Source organism: Gymnogyps californianus, chromosome 4, assembly GCF_018139145.2.
Source record: "Gymnogyps californianus isolate 813 chromosome 4, ASM1813914v2, whole genome shotgun sequence".
In the NCBI taxonomy this organism is placed as follows: Eukaryota; Metazoa; Chordata; class Aves; order Accipitriformes; family Cathartidae; genus Gymnogyps; species Gymnogyps californianus.
In genome coordinates, this window is record NC_059474.1 from 56,311,140 (window position 1) to 56,325,714 (window position 14,575).

The 14,575-nt window shown below is 43.8% G+C and overlaps 1 protein-coding gene across 2 annotated transcripts in view; it reads right to left on the reverse strand.

The window, feature by feature from the left end:
* PPP3CA (protein phosphatase 3 catalytic subunit alpha) overlaps positions 1-13,842 on the reverse strand; it is a 202,859-nt gene extending 189,017 nt beyond the window's left edge. Inside the window, exon 1 of one of the 2 annotated variants that reach the window (XM_050895410.1) lies at positions 13,651-13,842. In XM_050895410.1, the coding sequence (XP_050751367.1) occupies positions 13,651-13,708 (58 nt within the window). In that variant the 5' untranslated portion in view covers positions 13,709-13,842. The remainder of the gene's footprint in view (positions 1-13,650) is intronic. The other variant, XM_050895409.1, reaches the window with a different exon arrangement.
* Positions 13,843-14,575: the final 733 nt, after the last annotated feature.

Here is a 14,575-nt window from a genome sequence, read left to right on the forward strand (position 1 = left end):
GAAAGACAATTGCCATCACCCTCAGTTTTAATTATCATCCCACTATGGAAAAATCAGATGAACCAAGGACTAGTAAAAGATAACCACTTCTTTCCATTAATTAGAAAATGGACCTTTCTGATGGTCATGTCAGAAGCATTGGTAATAACTATGAAAGTTTTATATAAAAGCTTTTTTCTGTTTTTCTTACAGTTGCCCAAAGCAAAGTACAGTGGGCATACTATGTGTCCCTGCTTTCAAGGTACACCGAACTACAGAGCTATACCCGCTCAGGAGATTCTGAAACTTGTCAAGAGTGATCTGTGCAAATGTTTTGCCAGCAACACTACCAGCTACATATGGATGTGTCAATTAAAAAAAAAATATATAATTTCCCAATGCAACATATCTTGCTGCTATTCCAAAATAACTATTTGTATGGTGGATCCTCATAATCACACAAAGCATTCTTCCTGTAGAATACCTCATTAGCAGACATAACCTATCATTTTTAAAGGGAAATTTCTGTATTTCATGTTTGGTCAAAAGGTCTGTGAATTGATAAACAGTGTTTTAATTACCCATTTAAAAGAGTTCGGTAAAAGATGATCACAGAATGGTTGAGATTGGAAGGGGGCCTCTGGAGGTCATCTGGTCCAACACTCCTGCTCCAGCAGGACCACCTAGAGCCAGCTGCCCAGGGCCACATCCAGACAGCTTTTGAATGTCTCCAGGAATGGAGACTCCACAACCTCCCTGAGCAACCTGTGCCAGTGTTTGAAAACCACAAAATTCACTGACTGTGAGAGCTGTCAATTTGTGCCCATTACTTCTTGCCCTGTCACTGGGCACCACTGAGAAGAGGCTGGCTCCCCCTTCTTCATTTCCTCCCACCAGGTATTTATACACATGGATAAGATTCCCCTAAGCCTTGCCTTCTCCCAGCTGAACAGCACCAGCTCTCAGCCTCTCCTCATATGAAAGATGCTCCAGTCCATAGTCATCTTTGTGGCCCTGCACCAGACTCACTCCAGTATGTCCATGTCTTTCTCATACTGGGGAGCCCAGAACTGGACCCAGCACTCCAGGTATGGCCTCACCACTGCTGAGTAGAGGGGAAGGATCACCTCCCTCGACCTGCTGGCAACACTGCTCCTAATGCAGCCCAGGAGGCTGTTGGAAAATTCTCTAAGATGACCTATAAAAACCTCTGTCTCCTTCAACTCCCATAAATCCAGGGGGGGGGCGGGAAGAGTCTAACGCACATTCAGAAGCTATAGCAACTGGATTATAACAAAAAGATATCTGCAGAGTAACTTTCTAACTGGCAGTACTTCTAAGATTAGCCTAGGTTATACAAACAATATCCTACAGCGAAGTATTGTCTGTGACAATAGGATACAAGATGTGAGGTTAATACTGTACAAAAAATTCACACGCATTTAAGACTTTCATTAATGATAGTGATATCCCTCATCTTCTATGTGGTAAACAGACAGTATTTACGTGTGAGGTAGGTGTCACCTGAGATTCAGAGCTCCAGGGAAGCAGCAGTACCTTGTTAAAAAGGATAAAAGTGTGCTACTCCCTAATGTGCAAGTTCTTTACATGTATAAATTAACTTTTATTTCCATTTAGATTTCACACAGAAACTGTGATATATGGAGCAACTGCAGAGAGTCCAGCAAAGGGCCACTAAGATGATTTAAGGGACTGAGGCATCTCTCCTATGATGAAAGGCTAGGGCTGGAACAGATAACCTCCAGAGGTCCCTTCCAGCCTCAACTGTTCCATGCTTCTGTGAAGTTGCCAGAGCTCATACTTTTTAGTTGTGAGTGACTGAGAAAGGTATGTTGACACATCCTTCATAAAAATTAAGGATACACTATTTCTCCAGTGGGGTGGTGAGCAGAAGGTTAAAAGAAAAAACCCCATACCTGCTAAGGCAGTCAGCAGCCCAGAAGCTAAAACTAATCTCTCAGCTGAAATGAATGTGGGTTCTTCCCCTTTTGTAGTACAAACATTTTTTTTTGAGTTCACTCCTCCTTTCCTACCTCTACCAAAAGTAACCTCATCTCAGTATGCTCAAAAGACAGCATCTTAAAGTCATTTTCCCCTCCTTATTACTGATAAGGTAAGGACAAACAGCTTAAAGTTTCTGTTAACTGTAACAACTTTTATCTCAGGAAACTTTTCTTAAAAAAGATGCAGAAGGATCATTCACTGATAATCTAAACCAAACTTAGGGTTATACACACAGAATATACGAGTAACTAAAAATTTCAGCAACTGCCTTTGCCAGTTCTCTGCTTGCTGATAGAGTCAAGCTCCCTAGTAGCTACTGCATAGCTTCCCACCCTGCTGCACAGACACCTCTAAGATATTCGCCTGAGCCAATATAACTCATTAGGCAAAGCACTCCTAAAACAGCTCTCTGCTTTTGATTTCTAAACTAGATAGGATTCCCTAAGTAACACTTTACTGCACTGAAAACACATACCCTTTTGCCCACTGTGGTCTTCATTTCTTCTTCCCGAACTCCCTAGCTGTACACCCAATATACCTCGTTATGCCATTAGGCCCCCCTCTAGTAATCACAGACACCACCACTTGTGTGACACAGAACAGCAGGTCTCTCAGGGAAGAAAATAATGCTCCTACGCAGATCTGGTATGTACATCTTTAGTACTACCAGTGTGATTTTAATACTAAGACTTACTCTATTACACCAGAAAAATAAGTTAAACAGATTTTATTTAAGGCAACCCAGATACGCTTATTACTGAAGAAAACTCATTTGCAAGGGGAGACAGAAAAAAATTTACACAAGAGAAAGGCTCCTACTTGTTTTTCCAATGATAAAAAACAACCATACATACATACACAGAAAACATTTTAGACTACACTTCTGAAGACACAGCAACAGAACAGCAAACTATTTCTTGGGAAACCAGCCACCTACAAACAGACAAGTCCCTTTTCACTTGCTAAATGAGAGATTGCAAAGTAGAAGCGCACTTTGCTCAGTGTTAAAATAAGAGCTAATGCTGTCCTAAGCTGCCTAAGATCAGATATAACAAAGCAGTTTAAACTAAAGAGAAATCATGCACTGAAAAGGAAAGCCAAAATTGTAAGTCCTAGGATGACGATTTGATTCACAGTTTACTCAAGACTCCAACTCCCGCAGATTTCAGCGGGTTATGAAACAGGTCTTGCAGAGGGAAATGTTCCAAGTCACAAACAGCAATGCCGTATTTTGATACCTAATTGCCACCGCTGCCTATAAAGAAATCCCTGGTGTAAAATAGAGAACAAATACAATAATCTCGCTTTCTCATTTTAAAAATGGCATGAAAGGAACAATAAAAGAAAGTTACTGAAGAGAACTAGATTGTTCCCAGCTGTTACCATAAAATACTACAGCTGTTCGTGTCATTGCAGCTAATGACCAGTTGCACTTTTTCAAAGATTGTAACACAGTATGACCATTGTAATCTACATCAAACCGAAACTTGGCAAGCATCATGGAAAAAAGACTAAAAAATTATTTAAATTCTGTTTGATTTTTTTTTTTTATTTCTGTTCATGGGTTGTTTTTTGTGTTTGGGGGGATAGGAAAGGATTTTGTATGAATGGTTCTGCATTCAAATTGTCAATTATGTTAAACTGCTTAAAAAATGATGGTAAATAAAAGGTATTAAATTACTAAAACTGTCTTTTCTGGTAAAAAAAGCAGAATTCAGCCAAGAAATCCCAAATTTGTTGTTGAAAAGAGGTGTGCTGAGTAAAACTATCTCAAGTCCTGGAGCCGACAACAGGGTGGGCTTCCCCATCTAGCAGCTTTTAATTGTTTTGTTAACTATACTATATGTGAAACGAATCAGATTTTTCATAAGGATTCAAATACACAAATTCAAAGAAAAGTTAAAATAGAAAAAACCCCACATATATAGATGCAGAAAGAATTTTCAGATACAACTCTCTCTACTGGAGCATTACTCCTTGACAGATGGAGAAAAACCTAGGGGAAAGCATGTATTCCCACATGAAATCTCCACAAAACCTGGAACATAGTATTTCAAGTAATTTCATGTCATCTCTAGAGAAAAATACATGAGTACATGTTCCTCTCTAGCCACACGCCTTACGCTCCAAAATCACCCATATAGAACTATAGACCAGAAAGAAGTCACAAGCTCCTGCACTGGTTTGGTTTTTTTTTTTCCCTAGTTACCAAGTAAATCACTAATTTATTAGGAAAACTAGCATTCGTCTTACCAGTTTCTCTACTTCAGGACAAACACTTCCAGAGGAATTCCGAACACTTCAGAAAGACTACCATCATACACAGCATACACCCATTTTCACAGGAACCAATCCGGGACTCAATAACAAGTAACAAGTACAGCCACACCAAAAGAACGACAAAAATGAAGCATCCCTATCCAAAGAAAGAGAGAAATAATTGTTAAACATGTACTTATAACCAAACACAGCAATGGAAAACATGTTAGAAGCTAAGCCTCTTTTTCTCACTTTGGGCCATCTATCTAGACTGCAAAAGATTTCTTTCCAAATGATGGTTACTTCAAAACACGAACAACTCAGGAACTTTGCTTTATGTGGCCACACAATTACTGAGCTGTCACTATCAGCAAGTAAAAAAAAAAAAAAAAAAAATTAAAAGAAGTTGTACAACCTACCTTCAAAGACACTCACAAAAGCTTAAATTAAAAATTAAAATCTAATCACACACTAAATTAGGCCAGAAACCTGTAGTTTGGATTCTATTAATTAAGCCTATTGAACAATGCCCAGAGTGAGTGTTAAAGACTGTCTGCAGCATCACATCTGTGTAACCCATTATTAACACATGTTATTTTCACCATTCCAATCAGAAGTTCAAAGTGCACTTCCTTTCTTGTGGCAACACTGTGCAGGCTTGATATTTTTGTATAATTAGCAAGTATCAGAGCCAACATTATAGCAGAATTTGCTCCATAGCAGGTTAGTTATACTTTTTTGCTCCACTCCATCAGTTCTACACTGTGTAACAGTCAGGACAACTCAAAGTATTTTGGCCAACACAAACCTGATGCAATAAAATGCCTAAGCTGCATGCCTCTAAAAGATGGGATGGAGAAAAAGAATATGGTGTAGAATACTGGCATTGTTATACCAATACCTGTCTCCATCAATACATGTTTAATATCATTACAGCCCTGTAATGCAGGGCTTTCAAAATTGAGACTTCAATTACTTTATTAAGCCATATATGCCTACCTGAAAGATGGAAAAATAGCCATTACTATTGGAAGATTTAATGCAACCATATTTTAGCATAGGTTTTCCCTTCTTTACCACAAAGATTTTGTACAATCTCTACGCAGACTAGGTTCTACACCTTTCATGCTTAAGGTGAGGGTTTTAAAGTTCCCTCATCTGTGGTGAACATCAGGATTTTTTTCAAGTATTACCAACTTCACCAGATCTCACCTTCTGTTGCTAACTAACTTCTGTGCCTGGTTGCAAAGACACCAAAGCATGAGTGCTTATATCGCCTCTCTTCTCAAGTTAACCAAAAACCACCACTGCCTATGCTAGCCCTCAGACCTTTTTGCAAACTACATGAGTTAAAACTAACAGTCACGCTGTGAGTCTTCAACATTACTGCTAAGCAACCTGCAAGCAGCAGCTGAACTGCAAAATAGAGACATCCATCTGTGACAAGTTGGGTAGAGCTTGAGCAGCACACATAGTGGAGATATTCACTGAAAAGAAAGCTACAGAGTCAGCAGCTGGCTGCAGAATTACAACAGAAGTCTGAGGAAGAGGCAGAATATACTTCCCCTATTCTCACATGCTTCCCCAGGCACCTACAGATGCCTATAGACGCACCAAAGGAAAGACACCGTGTTCAGTGAACTTCTTGCGTTAGGTACACACACCCAAATCATAACTACCAGGCAGCAGTCAGGCTGCTCGACATACTTAGCAATAAGTATGAGCGCGATAAGGAGAGAAAAGTCTGCAGAAATGTAGGAAAAGAATAGACAGAAAAAGAAAGGGCACATTGAAACTCAAGAGGGAGAAAGTATTAAAAAACCAACTTGTCGAAAACAAAAGGAAGCTGCAACAGAAGTTCAGCACAGCACTGCTTTATTTCCAAGTAGAAAGAAGTTTGAGTGGTAGAAAATCCTCAAACTAAACGTTTTCAAAAACTCCATGAAGTACACCCTAAAAGAAAAGAATGCCATCTACACCTTAAGCACATGCAACTCCCAGACACCCAGGAATTAACTTCTAACTAAAACCACCATTTTTGACCTCTAGTGCCTTTCCACTCTACTCCTTCCCCTCTCCAGCTCCAAACTTAAATGGTATTGGCTGGAAATTAGTTGGAGATTGCGTTGGCATCATAATTCAATCTTAAATAAGACAGTCGTGTTCTCCTCATACAGCACTGTTGCCATATCAACGTTAACATGCCTAACCTTGCTTATAAATATAGATATCATAGTCAGTTTAAAACGCACATAAATGACTGTCAAGGAGGTACTACTCTGGAGGTGTTATTTCAACAGTAGCAGCTTTCTGGTGGAGGATTAAGTAGGGTAGGAATAAGTAGTTCAGATTTTTATCTTTAAAAGAAAAATTTACCATCATAGCACTTACTGTCTCCCTGTTTCTCCACTTATGATCTTCTATCTCTTCCTTCATTTGATAATTAAAGGAAAACACCAAGAACATACCTGGAGTACAACCTCCAGCAATAATACGTCTGAATCTACAACCTGAGTGGCAGATCACTCAATGAGCTGCGCACTTACGTAAACTAGGCTGCACACACACTATAATATTTTTCAGAACTGGGATGATACTTTCCACCATTATTGATTGAGCAGCCATAAAATGCTCTTTTATGGGGGAAAGTCAAGGTAAATGACTGATTATCAGAATAGGAAATGATTTAAGTGTTCAGCTGAAGAACCATTATGCCATTGTAACTTGCATTTGACTCGTGAAACCACATACAAAAGAATACAAGGCAGCACCTTTTCATGAAGGTGATTTGAAGTGGCTTTTACTTCAGAAACTTGTGGCTTCTTTTATGGCATGCTTGAGAAAAGTGTTAAGCAGTATCTTTGTATCTTAAAATACTCATAAGGAAGTACTTTTCTCCACATTCTTTAAAGCTATAAAGAGGGAACTATCCCCCACTACATGCTGCTTCAACGTTACTGGGAAGCCTTGGACAAATCAATATTCATATTTAAAGGGAGTACCAAATTTAAATTATAGTGCTGCTTTTGTACTTTAAGTATGAGCCACTCAGCAAAATAGAAGAAACAAACAAGCAAATAAAAAAAAAAGATGAGTTTGGAGTATCCAAGCTACAGGTACTTATTTATTGGCATTACCCAAAATCACTTTTGACAGAAAATCCCTTTAGAAATACCAGACAGGAAGGAATGTGATGAGTTCTGGAAGTCATGGAACTACAAAAAAATAATTTAAAATATCAAGTTATGTAATCAAAGGTAAATATATTCTGCATTTGCTCTTCCTGCCACAACCTGCACAGAAAAGCAAGCATAACCATGCAACATCTATCATCTCTAAGTGGGATGCATGCGATGGAAGTAGATACCATTCAGTTTGGGAATGGATAGCAGAGAGGAAACAACTGTTCTCTACAACATCCCCCTATGGAAAATGACCTCAACTGGCTCATATTTTCCAATTAAGTTAAACACTGATAACATCCAGCATGAACTCTTCTTTCAAGTTTCTCACCACCACCAGTGGTATCAAAAGCACCAGCTCTCTTGCTAGGCTCAGCCAAAAAGAGCAGGTAACAGAAGACAGCTTTACCCAATGTGGAATTCACAAGTATACAAAAGGTTTTTAACAAACAAACAAGGCAATTTTGTCCCTCACCTTATATCAGTCCTGAGACTCAGTACACTCAGCAAGCCACTCTCATAATACAGAGCACGAGAAAAGCCTCCCACCCATGCAGTGCAGCAATAACTACATAAGAAAGGTGCCCTTCAGCATGAGCACGATTTTTCCCCTATGCCTATACAGCAAAAGACTTGTTTCGCTAAAGGGCTTATTTACAAAATGATCTTAATGACTAAGAGGCTCAGTGAGTTCACAAATCAGAATAAATCACCAGCTTTATTACACAAGCATAACTGTCAAGCACTGTACTTTGGTTTTGTTCCAGTTTCTCATTACTACATTCACAATCCTTTACAAGTGTTACACACCCGCCACATATGTACAGGTTTACACAGTGTAAAACACACAAAGACTGCAATACCCAAGCAGCATCCAGCTGACAGAATCCACTGGTCTTACAAGCATTAACTTAGTTTTGACCACAAGATAAGAACAAAGCGGTTACATGTAAGAAAATAACAAGCCAACCTCATTTTCTTTCCTAAGTAACCATAAAGCCTATGCAAGCATATTCAGTTGTTTTCTGCTCTCAGCTGCATCTCATATGGCTTGCTTCATGAAGGTACCAGGGGATCTGCAATTACAGAGTTACCAAAGCTGAGGTGGAAGAACACCCATCCCTTCAAATGAAGGTAAAAGTGGATGGAGGAGAGCAGATAATTCCCAGCTGTACCAGTGCCACCTTTCTGACATAGCTGAAGGTGGATTCTCTAGTTAATAACACTCCTTAAACGCAGATGCAGGCTTCCTTAGAGCAAGGGAGTACATTCCTAAGTACTACAAGGATAAATTAATTAAAAGAAAAATAGAGTCAGCTTTCCTATGCCAATAGGAACAGCTACGAAGCAACTCCTTCCTTTCCCTCTTGAGGATCAGGCAGATGATACTGAATCTTCAGCACCCTCAGAAGAGGGGCACATAACCATTTACTCTACTGTCATTAGACAGCTATAACTATCCAAGTAACACTGGTCTTTGTCATACATTTCCTAACACTCAAATTTACACCAAAATATATACCAAATTCACCAATGCTACTGACATTCAGGTCATCACACAATTACTCAAAAACCACTGAAGGGCAGCCCAGCACTTGCAGGATACATCTATGCTGGAAAAATTGCACTTGATTCACAGAGAGACAGAGGCAGGCTTCTGCAATACACCGATGCTGGATTCCAGCCTGCAGCACAAGCCTTTGGCGAGTACACACAAGTCTCCCTGGACTAATGGAAACTCTAAACTTCATTGCTAATTCCCACTATTAACAGCAATTTTACCTTTCACAAATCTGAAACTAACACTGATGGCTAACATATTGATCATGAGCTGGAATTCATATTATACTACAAATAACTGACAGCCTGAACTTTAGAAGACCATTAACAATGACACAGTTCGAAATTCAGAGACAGCAGAGACCGGTGTCTAGGTTTTTTGGGTGTTGTCAATTGTTGATATAACTCTGTACACCTCTGCACACAACGCACAAGAGGAAAGGAGATTGCCAACACCAAGGTTCACAAGCCATGCCAGCAGCCCATCTAAACAGCTGAGATGGAAGGATTTCATTAAAACTCCACTTTCCTTCAAAGCAGGGGCGGGGGGGGGGAAGAACCCAAAACCAAACTACTCAAAAGCACATAGCCATCTGACCTGTCCAGAAGAATCAAAACAATCATTGTAGCTAGCTAACAGCAAGATTTCCGAGAAATACTGACTTTACTTCTTTGTATGGCTACTCCAGTTCACTTTTGAAGTTTTTATTTAGGATTACTCTGCTTTAGAGCAGTATTTCTAGAAGGCAGTAATGCAACACTGAATATTTTGAGGAGGTCAAGTAACACGATACACAGCTTTTCCCTCCAGGTCAGTGCGGTTCAAATCTTGCTAATGTCAGTAGTGACCAAAAGCTGTTGACATCAGACAGCTGTTGTGTGACCCATGAGGAATGAGCTAGTATCCCCAGTCCAACTTTTCCTGGACAGGTATTCCTACCTTCACAAGAACAACCAAGCCCACGCTTTGGCTGGCAAGTCTCAGGAGTTAAAAGCAGAGTGGATAAGGAGTAGCCTCCTCAGTCCTGAAGGAGAACAAGAACTTAAAATACAGCTCTGTCCAGGTGAAGGCTGCATCATACCGCTAACAAAAAAGCAAGGAATGTCAATTTGTAAGTACATCAAGTCAGCATTTGCTGCAACAGTATGTTGTCCTAAGCCTTGATCCTGCAAACTTCTGAATGTTCCTGAATGTACAGGTTATTGTATTTGCAGTCAACGGACCAAAGTGTTGCTCCTCTACAGGATCACAAAATCCAGAGAGTAAAGGTGAATTGTCTAATTGGCATCATAACATATGTAGCATCTTAAGCAGAGCACAAAAGTAAATCAAAAAAGGACTTCTCAAACTGTAACCGCATCCTCTGGATTCACATACTTTTCCTTTAGCTCAACAGAACACAGTTCTGTCAACATTAACAAGAGTTAATTTGCTTCTGAAAACTTAACATTACACATAGACTTGAATTTCTTCTTTACACTGCTCATTGCATGACAGTGTCAGATCTAAAAATTTCACTCCAACCGTCAAATGTAATTGTGCACAAGCTGCAGAACAGAGGTGGGAGAAGACCAGGATCTTATAAGCATTAGGGGCTCCTGAGCCTTTTTCCCCTTCTCCCAAAAGCATGTTTTATTTTTCATTCAAATCAGTCTAAGCACAGTTCAGACAATTCAATAAGCAAAGCGAAATGAGTGTGAGATGAAGTCCTCACCTATGGAAATACCCCACTTGTCAGTATATTTGAGGTTTTTAAGCATGAGAAGACAAAAAAAAAGAAGCCCACAGCAACCCCCCAAAGAGGCAGCTCTCCGCCACAAGCAATCTGCATGAAGCTGCTGGAAGCGTAACCCCCCCAAACCCACCCTGCCGTTACGTAACGGTGCCGAGCCAGGATTTTCACCAGCCAGCCCAGAACTGTTGTTAGAAGGAGACATCTCCTGTCATGCACCAGCAAATTGAAAGGGTTTTCAAAAAAAAAAAAAAAAAGCTAACCAAACACAATAAAAACAAGCATGCAAACACCACACATGCAAACAGAGGACAGAGTTTAATCCAGAGCCTACATCCATATGCTAAAAACATTTCCCTTCCAAGTAAGATTTTATATGATATTCTAACTTAAAAAAATAAAAAGTTGTTTTCACAGGCTATATGTCACCAACATCAGAATACCTGTTTTTCCCTCTAAAATACCAAGGCTCTCCAACTACTTGCATAGGTGCTTACAAGGTGCCTTTTTATTTTTTTTAATTATTCCTTATTCATTTAACATTGCAAGCCTATTTCATTTGTTCATCTCAAGAAGGTACAAATCATGTCCTATAGGAAAGAAACAACAAAGTAATCTTTTCCTATCTCTGTTATTACCACCAATTGTTTTCTTACTCTATTTCCTTACAGTCTATACAAAGGCAGTGTGAAGTGCCTATGATACAGCAAAGAATAATCCTATTAAGAATCAGTTTACTGTGTACTACTCTCTTCAGATGCTATTTTAAGACCTTAAAAGGATTTCAATATTTAATAAAGGACTGAACCAGTTAAACAAATCTTCATGTCTCCAGTGAAACACTGATATTATGAGACAACAGTTACCAGGTGAGATGGACACCTAAGCAGCATGTATGTTCTGTTCTTTTTGTTCAATACTTTATCTCAGTTTAACAACGTTGATTTCTGGTTTAGTTGCATTATAAAAATACCTAACTATACATTCTGCTAAGTTTTCTTAGAAATGGTGCTTTCAGATGTTTGAGACGTTACATGTGTGAAAAATGCAAAGAGCAACTACTGACAAAACACACTAAGACGCGCTGAAACCATTGAGGGTTTTGTAAATATAGAGATAATTCCTATTCATGATGAACATTGACTTAAGCCAAAGGAAGTTCTGCGACAGCAAAGATCAGGACATTTGGTCATGTGTTAGGACCAAGGCAGATTAAAAAAAAAAAAAAAGTTAGGCATCCCATAATCATGAAGTCTTCCCAATAGGATGGTCATTTGTTGTTTCTACAGAAGATAAGCATCAGCTAAGCATAGCTGTTTCAGGCTTCTAAAGCCTACTCTTAGTGTGATATAACAGACTGACTACTTAAAGCAAGCAGTAAATATTCCAGATATCAGAAGGTAAAGGTGAATTCCCATTTTTTAAAAATTCTTATCGTGCTTGTAATTACATTTCTTACAACATCTGAAGATCTACAATTTCATTTGGAGGGGAAAAAAAATTAAGAGGGGAAAACGCGTAAGAAGGTAAGTGTAAATATAAATACAAAAATATAAATAATATGCCTTTCCAAATAATATTTACATTGAGTGTTTAGTTTTGGTGTACACTCATGTAAATACAAAAGTGTGTGTATTCCAAGGCCATTTTAATTTCCAGCCTCCTGGGTTCTGGAAGGATGCATACTGCATCTAGGATTTGTGCTTTCCACCATAACACTCTGTATTGGTATTCGAGTTATAACCTAACCGGATGAAATACACTGTATCCAAGTGTATCCAGCTAGGCGGCCAGGGTAGAAGGGGGGGAAAAAAGGGGGGGGGAGGGGAACCAAACCACTAAATACACACGCACTTCGTACGTACCGAGAAATGCACATGTGCAATTTAAATCAGGCACTACCCCAGTAAATAAGACCTTGGTCTGTACTGCAGGGCACAATGTGTTGTTCATCCAAACTCTAATTTGTTTATAGGGCCGAGGCTCGCAGCACACGCATACCTTCAAAACCAAGCAAAAATCATGGAGCCGATACGTGTTTGTGCTGAGCACCCCCACGCACATCTGCACGCACACGCGGGTGCACGGCCACGGTACGCCTGCTGGATAACTTCACATCCACGCAGGCTGGGCCGTCAGTAAGAAGCGGCGATAGAGGAGGAGGAGGAGGAGGAGGAGGAAGCAGCCTTCGCCGCCTCCCACAGCGCCCACGGCCCGCGCCCCGCCGCCCCCCTGCGCCCACGGCCACGGCCCCCCGCCCGGCATCCCCGCCGCGGGGGCGGCCCGGCAGGGAGCGGGGGGGCGGTGGGGGGGGAGCCGGGCAGCGCAGCCGGTCCCCCCGCAGGGGGTTTGGTTTGGGGGGGGGGGGGGGGGGGGGAGCGGAGCCCCGGCTGTCGGCGCGGGGAGGTTTCCAGGCATCCTTGCTGCATGCGGGGAGCCGAACGGCAGTGACAAGCGGCGGCGCAGCCTACGGGGGGGGCTCCGAGGAGCGCAGTCCGGAGAAGGAGGAGGAGGAAGGGGGGATGCCCGGAGGAGCAGGCGGGCTGGGGGAGGGGGCCGAGCCCTGCCCCCCTCTCCCCCAGGCACTGGGGCGGGTGAGGAAGCTGGGGCTCCCCCTCTCTCTCACGCCAGCCCTGTGCAGCGCCTTCAAGGCGGAGAGGGGGAGGCGGCGGGGGGGAGGAAGGGGGGGAAATGCTGCAATGTAGCGCCGGGCGGGCAGGCGAGGGAAGCCGCAAACCCTCCACCGGGGCCCGGCGCAAGCTTCCAGGGCCGAGCCCACCGCTTCCAGCGGCCGCGCCGCCGGCAGCCCCGCGGTACCTGCCCGGGGCGGGGAAGGGGGGGACGGACGCGACCCCAGCCGGGGGCACGGCGGGATGACCCGGCCGAAAGGGCGGCGGGGGCGCAGCACCCACCTTTCACCACCCTGTCCGTCGTCGATAACTTGGGATCAACGGCCTTATGCTCCGACATGTCCGGCGGCCGGGGAGGCGGCGGGGCTCTCCCTCCTCGGGCAGGGCAGGCGCGGGCTGAGGCGGCGGCCGCCGCTGCGGTCAGGGCTCCGGCTCCTCCGCTGCAGCCGAAGTTGCCGCGTCCCGCCGCCGCTCGCTGGCTCGGCTGGGCTCTGCCGCGCAGTGCCTTCCTCCTTCGTCTTCCTCCACCCCCGTCCTCCTCCTCCTCCTCTTCCTCCTCCAGTTAATTATTGCTCGCTTTCAATCACGCCTCCGGGTTGCTTAGGACGGCTCGCTCTTCCCCCCCCCGCCAAAGACCCCGCCGACAACACCCGCGGCGGGCGGCTGTCAGGCAGCGCCGGCAGGAAAAGCCGCGAGTGGACGCGGGCAGCAGGAACCGCCAGGTTGCACACGCAGCGGCCAGCCCTGCGCTTCCTTCCTCCGCGGCGCGCCGCCGGCTGCTCCGGCTCCTCCCGCCGCCGCCGGCCGCCACTGGCCGCGCCGCCGCCGCACTGGACCGGGATCCGGATCCGGATCCGTCTCTTCCCCCCGCCCCCCACAGGGTCTCTCCCCTCACTCGCACCGACACCGGCCGCGGCCCCACGGCGCTGCACACGCTCCGCAGCGCAGCCCCGCCGCGCCGCCCGGCCCCGCCCTCGCGGCTCCCGCTGCCCCGCGCCGCCATTGGCTGCCGCCGAGCCGCCAATCACTGTCAGGTAGCCCCGCCCCGCCCGCTCCGCGCCACCGCACCGCCCAGGTGCACCGCCTGCGCCCACCCGCGCCGTGGGGACCGGCGGGGCCACGCCGCGCAGCGCTCCGCTGCGGTTCCCCGCGGGGCCGCGGCTCGGCAGGCGCGGAGGTACCGTGGGGCCGCAGGCGGGGCGGGGGA